Consider the following 14,463-nt stretch of genomic DNA (forward strand, 5'->3'; position numbering starts at 1 on the left):
AAAGGAATTCAAATATGCCCAACATTGCAGAAAGGGCATCATTCCAAATGTTTCACACAGGCAAATAATGAGAAAATAAGGTGTGATTGTGGACTAAAATGTAAAGGTCATGAATCACCAGAACAAATGTACATCGAAGGTGTGGAATTTTCTGTAACAGAATCACTCCTCAGTGAATTAAAGGATGCCAAAAATTATGTCATGGTGCTTGAAGATTCACGAAGGTAAATTACTGAAACTCCTGTGATGTCAAAAACTGAAAAACTTTCAGATCATGTGCTGCCAAGTAATAAATATGACAATTTGATGCCAAATATAACTAATTCAAAGACTAATGATATCAATATAATAGAAGGAAACATTCCACGTGGGAAAAAATTATATATAAAAACAAAGATGAGGTGACTTACCGAACGAAAGCGCTGGCAGGTCGATAGACACACAAACAAACACAAACATACACACAAAATTCAAGCTTTCGCAACACACTGTTGCCTCATCAGGAAAGAGGGAAGGAGAGGGGAAGACGAAAGGAAGTGGGTTTTAAGGGAGAGGGTAAGGAGTCATTCCAATCCCGGGAGCGGAAAGACTTACCTTTGGGGGAAAAAAGGACAGGTATACACTCACACACACGCACATATCCATCCACACATACAGACACAAGCAGACATTGTCTTTAAATATGTCTGCTTGTGTCTGTATGTGTGGTTGGATATGTGCGTGTGTATGAGTGTATACCTGTCCTTTTTTCCCCCAAAGGTAAGTCTTTCCGCTCCCGGGATTGGAATGACTCCTTACCCTCTCCCTTAAAACCCACTTCCTTTCGTCTTCCCCTCTCCTTCCCTCTTTCCTGATGAGGCAACAGTGTGTTGCGAAAGCTTGAATTTTGTGTGTATGTTTGTGTTTGTTTGTGTGTCTATCGACCTGCCAGCGCTTTCGTTCGGTAAGTCACCTCATCTTTGTTTTTATATATAATTCAAAGACTAGTAAGAACAGAAATATAATAGCGGAGGTAAATAATAAACACAAGAGCAACATCGAAAGAAAACAATCACAAACATCACTAGATGCCAGAATCAGATTTTCACTCTGCAGCGGAGTGTGCGCTGATATGAAACTTCCTGGCAGATTAAAACTGTGTGCCAGACCGAGACTCGAACTCGGGACCTTTGCCTTTCGCGGGCAAGTGCTCTACCAACTGAGCTACCCAAGCACAACTCACGCCCCGTCCTCACAGCTTTACTTCTGCCAGTATCTTGTCTCCTACCTTCCAAACTTTACGGAAGCTCTCCTGCGAACCTTGCAGGATGCATCACTAGATGCAGTCATTGAGCCTTCATTTAGTCCACCTACAGCAAATAAGATGAAAGCAATTAGAGGTAACAAGGCTTCTTTATGTAAGGAATTGATGAAAAATTGTGAAATCTGTATATATTCTTACAGTCTTGACAGAGGAATCACAAACATTTTGCAAAATTGTCAGTGAGTAACCACCACTAGTTTTGTTAAACCAGGATCTCCTACATGTGAAATCAATAAGAACTGCTCCAATAACAAATGGTGCACGATATTAATAGGAAGTGCCAATGACATTTATAAAAATGATTTCAAAGGAGAGACAGGCTGTATTAAAAAATCTGTCAAGCTTCTCAGAACACATTCTTCCAACACAGGGCACATGGACCACAAACTCTTTACGAGGCATGGTATGCATCTTAATGGGAGGGGAAAAACTGTTATCTGTAAAAAGAATCATGGGAATTATGAAGAGTACTCAACGTACATCTAGTCCAGCTGCCATTCCTCAATCTCAGACAATCCCAACAGTTCCAGAAAGTGCTAATCATGTTCACATAAAGTGCAGTGAAGTGTCTCAAGCCTTAGAAACATCATCAGAGATTTCCTCTTGGACTGACAGCACACAAACAGTGAAAACACCAGACACCTGTCAAGGAATATGTCCCAGAAAAAGTTATGCTGGCATTCTGAAGACAGCAGCAGCAGTTCCAACCTCTCCTATGGAAATGAATACACAAGAAGCAGCACCAGCAGCAGTGTCCAATGAGGTGAGCAGAAGGAAAAAAGTGCCTCCTTCCCATGTCAATGATTTTTTAGTAGAAAGCAGACCAAGGAAGAACACAAGATAGAAAGTCAGGATGTTATCTGAGGCAAGTGGTTCATCAGAAATGATAAAAGTAGTAGTAATAAGCAAAACAAAACCAGCTTTCTCCCAGTTCATATAACGCATCATAATGTTCAACCTCTAACAAACAAATTACAGGAACTAGAAATAATACTAGACTCTTATCTAAAAGTTGATGTTATCTGCATAATGGAGCACTGGCTAAAAAACAGCAAAACAGATACTGTAAATATAGCTGGTTTTCTCCTAGGTAGTTCATTCTGCAGATCTCATTATAAACATGCTGGGACAGCTGTCTTTGCAAAGGAGAATGTAAGGTGGAAAGAAATCCATATATATTCTGGTTTGATTAAGGGAAATGTATTTGAAATGGCAGCTATCAAACTTACTGACATCCACCTTACCATTGTAGCTGTATACAGGTCACCTAAGTGGTGACTTTGAGAACTTCCTGGGTAAATTTGAAATGATGTTAAATAGTCTAGATTAAACAAAAAAAAAATCACTTTTGGTAACTTAAACATTGATTTTTTGAAAAGCTCAGTCTGCAGAGATGAATTACTGGACATGGCAGAGTGTTTCAGTTTAATCCCCACAGTAAATGCACCAACAAGAATCTCTAGACATTGTAATACAGCACTAGACCAAATTTTTATTCAGGAAACTCACTCTCTATAGAATAATAAAGTAATAAATATGGGCTACAGCAGGGCCGGCCAGAAATTCTGCACACATGCGGTGCTCCTGCACATGCACAACTTCCAGATCACAGCGTGCACACCGCAGCCGTCAGCGTTCATGTAGTGCATGTTTCTATGCACAGATGTCACTTTATCCACTTGCTGGGATACTCTGTACCGGCGCATTCTAGTGCTCTTTCCACAGCTTGCAAGCCAACCATAGGAAGGCATTTCGCGTATTAAACATTTAAAATACTGTCACAGTCTACTCATTGAGACGTCTACTTTTATGTTAACAGTTTAACCCAGTAAGACAAGTAATACAATTAACAACTGTGGGTTTTTATTAAGCTCAGTTTTTGATCTAATATTTAAGAAAGAGCACTTAGCGACTTCCAACGAACCTTATTCATGATTTCAAATAACGTTAAACTAATGCAAGGTTTCCTATAATTAATTCTCGGTGCCCTCAGTTACATCCACATAATTTCTGTCTCATTGACCTCTGAACAGAATGATAACCGTAGACCTCTCGACGATCACCTGTAGTCTGAGCGTAGCCCTTCACACATTTAAAAAAAAAACTCTAAATGTAAGTATACATTGGAACAATCGGTTTAATGATCAATTTTCCTGATAATAATGTAACATGGAGCAGAATGAGGCAATAATGCACAGTTAGTAAACAATAATTTTTAATTATGAAAGGAATAAATCCAAACACGTTTATCACTGGTCATGACAAATGATACAGTTAATATCGGGCACAAAAGCACAGCTCATTGACAAACGCAAGCAGTTGCGAAGATTTTCATCACTTATGCTTGATCGAAACCTTGATTTATTCATTTTCATCACCGAGAAAAATCTTTCACAAACATATGTTGACCCGAACATGGACATAACTCTCACGGCTTCTCAGTGCAGGCATGGAAATTCTTGTTGTGAAAAATTTTCATAGAACTCTTTTGTACTTTGCACTGCAAAGAACTTGTCCTTCAGTCTTGTATTGCACTGTAGGTCGATCAGTTCCATCTGTAGATCATTCGGAGCATCTTCAACTGACAACGAGAACGGTCGAGCAAAGAGGCGAATGGCAGCAGACAAACACGTAACATCTGCAAATCGTGCTTGAAATTGTTCCTTAATTTTTACAATTATTGACACATATTCTTGAAATCTAGCACTTTCATGGACCAGTCCAAGAATCGGGAAATGTGCAGTGTTTTTTGTCAATAGCTGGCTCTCCCAAAGCGCAAGCTTCCTTTCAAAGGCATTTACTTTTTCCAACATGTCAGAAATTAAATTATTTTCACCTTGCAAACTGACGTTCAGGCTGTTCATGTGAGAAGTAACGTCCATGAGAAATGCAAGGTCTGATATCCAACAAGGGTCTTCCAACATAGGTTCACTTTTTCCCTTCTCTTGTAAGAATGTTACTATCACCAAACGCAAATCAAAAAATATTTTCAGCCTTTTACCTCAACTGAGCCAGCATACTTCGGTATAGTAAGGTACGTTGTCATACTCCGCTCCTAATTCCTCCAAGAACTGCCAAAACTGGCGATGCGTAAGGCCATGTGTCTTCAGATAGTTTACAGTACGCACAGCAATTTGCATGACATTTGCTAACGTTACTGATTTTGCACAAAGTGCCTCTCGATGCAGAATGCAGTGAATTCCATACAACGTCTCGTCTGTGCGCCCTAGCATTTTGTACATCCGTGCTATGAGTCCTCTCTGATGGCCATGCATTGATGGTGCTCCATCTCTCATCACTGAGACTAACTGATTCCAGTCCAAACTGACACCATCAATCGCTTGCTCAACAGCTTGGAGTAAGTCCGGACCTGTAGTAGTCCCTTTCAAGGGTACTAAGTCCAAAATGTCCTCTGTTACACAAAGTGCTTTAGAGACACCTCGTATGTATATCACACCTGGGCTGTATCTGTAAGATCTGTTGCTTCATTGAGTGCAACAGAGAAAGCAACAAAGTCTTTAGCCTTATTTATTAGCTGCCTGTGCACATTGCTGGCCATAGCACTGATACGTTTTGTCACTGTTTGTTTGGATAGACTGATTTCTTGAAACCTGCTAACGTTCGTGGGACACACAAGTTCTGCAGCATCAGTCAGACACCCTTTCACAATCTCCCCTTTGAAAAAGGGTTTCCCGGATTGAGCAATTCTTAATGCAGTTTTAAAACTTGCTCACAGTGAAGATTTAATGTGGCTGCCATTCTGGAAAATTGAAAACAGTACATTGTACAGCGTACAGTAAAATAGACATAAATGTAACACAAGAAACTAAGAGTTCAAGAAGTATCAGTTACTTTGACTTACAGTAAAATCGAGTTGATGTGTCTCATCCATTTTCTTAAGGACATTTAATTTTGCTTGCCGTTCTTCACTGTTGAGTACCCTACACTCGTCTTTGTGATATGTATTGTAGTGTCTTTGAATTGAAAACTTATGCTGGCTGCCTATTATTCGGCGGCACAGCAAACACTGTGAGTTTTCGCCAACGGCTACAAAAAAGAATTGCAGTTCCCATTTATTTTTAAATGACTGAGAACATAGATCTCCCGTCCTTTGATTTTTCACAGTACCTGCCATTTCTCAGTACTTCTCTGTTAAGGTTACGGCACCAGGGGTAAACGAGACTAGGTATGTTGCGCTCTTGCTTGTACCACATAAACAGGGAAGTGGAGCCGCTGTCGTTCATGTAGGACACTTGTCTAATAACGGATGTCGCTGTCACACATGTGCAGCTCTTCCGCACGTCTGGACACTGTGCAGCGTTTGGCCGGCCCTGGGCTACAGTGATCACGAGTCTCTGTTGCTAACATTGGTGTTATGCATAGAGAAAATATCACCCATCAAAATAATTGAGTGCAGGAATCTCAGTGATGGTAATATAGCAAACTTTTGCCACCTATTAGGACAGGAAACATGGGATGAAGTGTTCAACGAAACATATGTAAATAGAATGTTTAATAACTTTCATGGGACATAACAATACTATTTTGACATAGCCTTCCCAATCTTTCCACTTAAGCAACATGAATTATAACCTGCTAGAAAAAAAAAATAGATCACTATGGGTATAAAATCTCCAGTCTAAAGAAATGATTTCTGCATTCATACAAAAAACAAAATATTATATCATTAGAGATGCAAAACTATGCCAAAGAGTACAGTAGGACCTACAACAAAGTTATTAAAGATGCAAAAAAGAGGGGTAATGATGAATACATCTGCAAATCAGAAAACAAGCCACAGGCTACGTGGAACATCATTCATTCTGAAACGGGCACCAAGCCAGTGGCAAAGAGCATTAGCCTAAACTGGAAAATGGACAAATATCTGAAGTCACTGCAGTAGCTAATACCTTCTATAAGTACTTTATCAAAACAGCATATGGTGTCATCCAAAGTAACTTTCAAACTCTTATTATGCACCACATTGAAAACCACAACCCCCACCCTGTGGGTCTATATTTCTCAAACAGGCCACTCACAACAAGCTCATACTGGCAACTAGATCATTAAAGAAACCTTCGTGTATTTATGATGATATTCAATACTATGTTATAAACCAAATAGGATATTACATTGTAGAATCTCTGAAGCATATTAGTAATCACTCCTTCTCCACTGGTACATTTCCAAATCTCCTTAAGATTGCTAAGGTAACACCCTTGCACAAAAAGGAAGCAACAGACAATGTTAACGATTGCAGGCCTGTAGCTCAGCTTAGTGGCTTCAAAGATCTTTCAGATGCTCTTTTACAATAGACTGATAGAGTTTATTAACAAAAAGTCATCAGCATGGTTTCAGGCGATCAAGATCCACAACCACAGCAATCTATAAATTCCTGTCATGATAGCTATAGATGAAAAGGAAATGGCTTCTAGAATCTTCTTGGACTTATCCAAAGCATTTGATATAATAAATCATACTATTCTATTGTATAAATTGGAAAGAAAGGGAATTAGAGATACTCCAAATGAGTGGGTTAGGTCATATCATACTAACAGACAACAAAAAATTGTTCTTAAACAGGATAATATTACTGGAACATTGTAAGAACGACAGCATATGCATCAGAAAAAGCTACAATGAATTTGACAGGATACAAGGGTCAACATTAGGTCAAATCCTTCTTTTTTTTTTTTTAATGACCTGAATGAAACTGTCCACACCAAATAAAACACTTTATTTGCTCATGATGTCAGTATTTTGATTAAGGGTTATACCAAAAAGACCTCCAAACATCTAAACACACATCATTGCTGGAGCTAACAAACTGGTTTTAAAGAAATAAACTTATCAAAAACACCAAAAAAACAGCAGCCACGAACTTTCATATATCTTACCCTAAGCAACAAAATGACCACATATTGAAAATAAGAAACAAAAGTTTAAAATTGGCTGATGATGTGAAACTCCTAGGAATATATCTGCACAGTAACCTAAAATGGAACATACATATTAAAGTTCTTATAGCTAAACTGTCATCAATCAGTTACATGCTATGGATACTGAACACAAGCGGTAATACAGTCATATCACACACATTTCCAGTCAGCAATCAGATATGGAATAATACTCTGAGGGAATGCACCTTGCAGTCAACACATATTCAAAACCCAAAAACGTGCTACCAAAATCACTTTCAATGTAAATAAACAAGATTCGTGTCATCCTTTTTTCCCCAACATTAAAGATACTGAACATTCCATGCCTGTACATATCTGAAATGATGGTCTTTACAAGAGAATATTTAGGAAGTCCAATGCATATCAGCAAAACAGCTTTGTGCACAGTCACGGAACAAGAAATGGAAACAACATCCATGTCTCTTATGCCAGGACATCAACCTATTGGAAAAGTGTTCCTCATAGAAGTAGACAGTTATATAATCACCTTCAGAACAACATCAAATTATTAAAGCAAGAAAGCTTAACAAACCTGTCCGACACAGTCATTTGTGATATATTCTATTACCGTATATTATTTGTGTGTGTGTGTGTGTGTGTGTGTGTGTGTGTGTGTGTGTGTGTGTTCTTTATCTCTTCTGTATTCTTTATTAACTATCCTATATCTGTCATACGACCAAAATTAAATATAAGAAATGAACTTTTTGTTAACAACCCATTCTTTTTCCATCTTGAAACCCAAATCACTCTAAACACACATGTGAATAACAAAAAGTTTTTTTTTTTAGATTTGCCCATTTTTTCATATTTTAGTAAAATCAAGCATGTGTTACAACATTATTGTGTTACACATCAGATTAAAGCTTACAGTAAGTCCTTACAACAACATCAGTCTCAGTTTCCTACTATCAATAGTTGAAGTCAACATACATTTTTGTTTCATGACACTCTCAGAACAATGAGAAATTTTCATTTTGTGAACGAAATTATCCATCCATCAAGAGAGTTCGAAATTTTATATATTTATACGTTTGATAAACAAAAAACAAAATATCTGACACCAAACCTTTTGTAGAGTTGATATGGACTGAACTCATAGTTACTGGAAAAAAAAAGAGAGAAGAGGTGATGCATTTCCAGGATTAGAATTGAAATCTTTAAGTTTATTCATAGTTTGGTGGTATTTTGTTATCAGTTTTCAGTTTCTCCAGAGTTGTGACTGTGAATTCCTTTTGATAGAACTTTCTCAATGATTTCAATCCCAAAGTGACATAGTGCATTGGTGTATGCCACATAGGTTTACGACAAAGGAGGCAAATGTGACAAGTGTAATTGAACTTTCCAGTACCAATACTATTTTCATAATTTTTGAGGAAAAAAGATGTTGGTACAGACTGATGACATAGCATACTGCTTTGTTTGTAATGTAAAGGAAAGAAGATTAAAAGTTTAATGTCTCTTGACAGTGAAGTCATTCAGAATGAACACAAATTTGGATTGGACTAGAATGGAAAACATACCAGCTGTGCTCTTACAGAAGTATTCCAAGCATTTGCTTTAATCATTTTTGGGAAACACCAGAAAACCCAACTGGAATGGCCAGTTGGGATATTGCAACCCTACTCCTTCCTAAGTGTAGTCCAAACTCCTTTAACCACCAAACCACCTGTTTAATTGTGCGAGAAAGGATCAAAAAGTAATGAGAATTTTTTTAATTTTGCGGGCTTTGTACATCAGATTTTAAATTGTTTTCATCTTGTTGGTACACGCGTTCCTGATACATCTTTCCATTTTCAGCTGTTTTGAGTATTTAGTTTATTGTCGACAGTCAAAAGGTTACACACGTTTTGAAGTACTCGGTAAATTTTTTCTTTTGAAAAGGATGGATCAAAGAATTTCCATGAAGTTTTGCTTGAAAAATGGAATAAAGTGCAGCACTACATTCAAACTGTTGACTTTGGCTTTTGGAAAATCTGCTATGAGTAAGACAAGAGTTTATGAGTGGTGTAAACGCTTCGAACAAGGTCGAGAAGACATTGTAGACGATGACCGCCCTTAGACACCCTAGCACATCAAGTACTGACGACAATGTGGAGGAAATAATTAAATTGGTTCTGGAAGATTACCGAATTACAATCAGAGAGGTTGCTGATGATGTCAGCATATCTTTTGGCTAATGCCAGCATTTTTTTTTTTTTAGACTTTTGGGCACAAAACATGTAGCAGCCCTAACTTTGTTCCAAAATTGTTGAATTTTGACCAAAAGTGACATCACGCAGACGTCACTCAGGAGTTGCTGAATGAAGGTGACAATGACCCAGAACTTCCAAACATAGATATTGGGTATAACATCAAAACCATGGCTCAATTATCCCAGTGGAAACTGCCTGAAGAACCAAGACTGAAAAAATTTTTTCAAGTTTGATCACATGTGAAGATTTTTCTCACTCTTTTCTTTGATTACAGTGGGGTACTGCACAATGAGTTCCTACCTTATGATTGTACGGTCAATAAGGAACACTGTTTATGTGAAACAAGCCAAAGAAAATGACCAGAATTGTGGCAAAACCACTTGTGGAAATTGCATCATGATAATGCTCCCACTCACACTTCATTGCTTGTTCGTTACTTTTTTGGCAAAAAAACAAAACCTTATGTTGGCTCAGCGAACTTATTTACTGGCCATGGTCTCCTGCAACTTTTTTCTATTCCTGAGGCTGAAGAGAACCATGAAAGGATGTTGTTTTGCCACCATTGATGAGATGAAAACAGAATCACTGATGGAGCTGAACACTGTAATAAAAAGTGGGTTCCAGAAGTGGTTCCAAGAGTGGAAAAAGTGCTGCACAAGTGTATTATATCTCAAGGGAATAACTTTGAAGGGGAAAAAGTTGATGTTGATGAATAAATAAAAATTCTTTACGAAAATACAAACATTCCCATTACTTTTTGATCACACCTCATATGTAGTGTAGTCACAAGATCATTATATACTTAATGTACCATACTCTGACCAATCTACATGGATACAAAAGACATCCTGTGATGGAGTGTGTTTCTATGCACCTTTCATTTAGGTAAAACTGAAAAAAAAAGGTTTCTGCTAGGTGATTATTATGAATCAATTCCTGCACATAAAGTGCACACAATAGGTCTCATTGTCACATTATGTAAAGACATCTCCAATGATATGTGAGCTTAGGTTGGCACTAATTTTGATTTGTTCTATAGTTTCTGCATGGCCTACAGGTTCTACTTCTGCAACTTTTCCAAGTGATTAATGGCATTATTATTATTATTATTATTATTATTATTATTATTATTATTATTATTATTATTATTATTATACTGGACTCCTACCCATGAGTAAAGTCTGAATCCCTGTGCATCCATCCACAACTACATTCTGCACTGATTGCCTTAATCCCTTCAGATTAATGCTAGGATTATTTAAAAACTTGCTTCCTTTGCCCATCCTTCTCCATCTGACCTGGTGCTCTATCTTCAGTGAACTCGACAGTGATGAGACAACTTCAAACTCATTTTTCCTCACATAAGAGTGCTATTCAACATAACTCATTTTTCCTCACATAAGAGTGCTATTCAACATGTATCTTCCTTTGATGAATGTTAACAATATCAAAACATTCTAACACACTCAGAGTCTACATTCTATTAAAACATCTCATTGGCAATGCTGTTACCGCTGTCCCAACCACCTTGCAGGTTCTGTTCAGACTAACTGTAGAGTACAGAACAGAGCATAAATTAGATGACCACATTATGTACTTGGATTAAAATAGCTTTTTGATTGAATTTTAAGCCAGTAGACTTCTAGGGATCAGCTCATAGCCATTCATTGTTCTTTCTCAAGTGCCATGTAAGCCATGTAGGCCGACATTGGTTTGCTGCATAACTGTAGAACATATTCTGAGTTTCAACACAATAAATTTCATAGAGACCAAAAAGCTTAAGTCCATGAATGAGCATGGTTGTAGAAAGTGTCACTTGCGTGAAACTTGGCTTGCACTCTTCCCACATCATATACTCCAAACTATGGATGAAGGGCAACAGGCAACACGCAAGTCTTACGCAGATGCTTCAGAAACTCAAACAGGAATCACTGGAAGGAAGACAACATACTATTCGAGGAACACTACTGAGAAAATTTAGATAATCAGTATTTGAAGCTGACTGCAGACTTCCAAAAAGCATCTGACATGTTACCCCACTGCAGACTGTTAATGGTGGTATAGATGTACGGAATAGGTTCCCATATATATGAGTGGCTGGAACACTTCTTAAGTAATGGAACTCAGTATGTTGTCCATGATGGTGAGTATTCATCAGAGACAAGGTTATCCTCAGGAGTGAACCAGGGAAGTGTGATAGGACCACTATTATTTTCTACATACATAAATGATCTGGCAGACAGGGTGGGCAACAGTCCGCAGCTGTTTGCTGATGATGCTGTGGTGTATGGGAAGATGTCAAGGATGAGTTACTGTAGAATGATACAAGAAGACTTACACAATATTTCTAGTTGGTGTGAATGGCAGCTGACTGTAAATGTAGAAAAATTTAAGTTAATGCAAATGAGTAGGAGAAATAAGTCCATAATGTTCAGATACAGTGTTAGTAGTGTCCTGCTTGACACAGTCACATTGTTTAAATATCTGGGTGTAATGTTGCAAAGCAATATGAAATGGAAAAAGCATATGAGGATTGTAGTAGGGAAGGCGAATGGTCAGTTTTTGTTTCTTGGGAGAATTTTAGGGAAGTGTGGTTCATCTGTAAAAGAGACTACATATAGGACGATAGTGCAACCTATTCTTGAATCCTGCTTGAGTGTTTGCAATCCGTACCAGGTCAGATTAAAGGAAGACATAGAAGCAATTCAGAGCCAGGCTGCTAGAATTGTTACCTGTAGGTTCAAACCACATGCAAATGTAAGGAGATGCTTTGGGAACGCAAATGACAATCACCATAGGGAAGGTAACATTCTTTTCGAGGAACACTATTGAGAAAATTTAGAGAACCGGCATTTGAAACTGACTGCACAATGATTCTACTGCCACCAACATATATTTCATGTCAGGACGACAAAAACAACATATGAGAAATCAGGATTCGTATGGAGGCATATAGACAGTCATTTTTCCCTTGCTCTAGCTGTGAGTGGAACAGGAAAGGAAACAACTAGTAGTTGTACATGGTATCCTCCGCCACCCTCTGTACGGTGGCTTGCGGAGTATGTATGTAAATGTAGATATATACAGTGCTTTGTTAAGCATAGCTGGCTGCATGCCAGCAATATGGCAATCAAGAGGTTATTTTATTCAAGCTACAAAACAGTTCCTGAGGTCAAATGAGTGAAGTAATGCAGTTGTTAAGGCACTAGACTTTCATTCACAGGGAATTAGGTTACAATCATGACTTTTATTTACCTAAATCAGTTCACAAAACACTAGGATGGTTCCTTAGGTAAGATTATGACAGATTTTTTTTCTTGTTTCTCTTTAAATAGCATAAGTGTCCCAACTCTAATGACTTGACTACTGATGACAAGTAAAACTATAACCTTTTTCGAAACAGGTACAGAAGATATGTTCAGTGGGAGCATCAAATAAAAAGATAGTTATGAAAAGAGGGAAACTGGCAGAAAAGCAGACGTGCTTAGGTATAAATGACATAATATGTGGTAGAAGGAACAATTACATAATGATTAATAAGTGATTAAATAACTACAATGTTCACAGTAAACTAGCAAAAATGCTCAGTTAAGTGGTGCTACTACAGAAGCAGTTAACTGTTAATTATCTTGAGGCTGCATAAAAGGATAGGCAACAGAAAAAGAATGGGATGCAGCAGGAGAGGCAGCCAAGTGTCATATACACACATGTACTGAGAGACAGATCCACATTAAGAGGAATAGGATACTAAATACAAAACAGAAACTGGAGATTGGGAACTAAAATGCACATCAAAACGAAAAATCAAAGAAACAGTGCACGCAGATAGACTCGTAGTAGTGAAGGGTGTGCTCTGGTGGAACTATAATGTGTATTTTGACAAGTAAAATGATATAAAACTCTTTTCTGATACCTCAAGTGGTCTGATAACATATGGCATGTTCAGTGGTATGATTTACTCTGATTGATTTTTTTTTTCTCAGTTACTAATGACAGCATTTTTATTTACAAACGTAACAAAGTTTCATACCTGCAATAGATGAAGCAGCCTTCCTCCAGCATGTGTTTCACCATCATCCTCGCAATCCTGCAGAAATGATTTTGTATCATCTTTGAAAATTCGATAGGCATACATGTTGTGAGTTGCATTAGCTATTTTCTTATTTTCATATAGCTTCTGTAAAACTGCCCTGTATGAAGATGAAAAATGAAAGAGGCATGAAAGCAATACACAATGCTTCATATTTCTACAAGGATTTTATTGCTCTTTCTTACTTGACTTGTTCTGCATAGAACACTGGTGCAGCATGGCCTTGAAAGACACTTTTTCGATCAGTGATTGTCTCTCCATGTATTATTTGTGGTAGTTCAAATTCATATTCCTGCTGTTCACAGGTGACTGATGTGAATGCAGCACTGTCAATGCCAAAATCTTCAGTACCCTTATCTAATGGCAAAAAATCTTGAACCAACTCCCTTACTTTTTCAACCCATTCATATATCACTGTTTGTCCACACTGTAATCTAGAATGAGAAGATAAAGCACTAAAGACACAAACTGAATGTACTGGTATGCACTTAAAAACTAAAACTAATTAGGCCTGCTTATGCCTTACAAAAATTTAAATAATTGTTGGCAGTCTTCTAGGGCAATTTACAGTTAGGTTAAAAATGATGCTGATCCCATTTTCATAAAGTAATGCTATGGTGAAAGGAAAGATAAGCAAAACAAGCACAAGAAATATTCCATTTTGCTTCCAATAATAGTAAAGCAATTTTCCACACAGCATGAACAGCATCTATACGCTAAATAAAATTATTTGTCAGTTGACATGTTTCCCAGGCAACTGATGTGTTGCTACAATAACTGTCAGCTGCCTTCCTTCACACAAATTGCTAATAGTACATAGTTTCCATAAGATACTAATAGCACTGTTTGGAAGAATTCAGTACCATGTTACAAACATCAAAAAAAGTTTTGCATCACCTCGGTTCCGGAACCTGTACA

General features: G+C 37.6%; 1 protein-coding gene across 1 annotated transcript in view; it reads right to left on the reverse strand.

Moving 5' to 3' along the window:
- The window catches only part of LOC124777469 (protein IMPACT-like), a 56,389-nt gene that overhangs the window by 23,468 nt on the left and 18,458 nt on the right, over window positions 1–14,463 (reverse strand). Inside the window, exons 3-4 of the mRNA XM_047252894.1 lie at window positions 13,731–13,979; window positions 13,486–13,645 (exon numbers count right to left, since the gene is read on the reverse strand). Coding sequence (XP_047108850.1) covers window positions 13,486–13,645; window positions 13,731–13,979 — 409 coding nt within the window. The remainder of the gene's footprint in view (window positions 1–13,485; window positions 13,646–13,730; window positions 13,980–14,463) is intronic.

Source organism: Schistocerca piceifrons, chromosome 2, assembly GCF_021461385.2.
Source record: "Schistocerca piceifrons isolate TAMUIC-IGC-003096 chromosome 2, iqSchPice1.1, whole genome shotgun sequence".
NCBI classification, from domain to species: Eukaryota; Metazoa; Arthropoda; class Insecta; order Orthoptera; family Acrididae; genus Schistocerca; species Schistocerca piceifrons.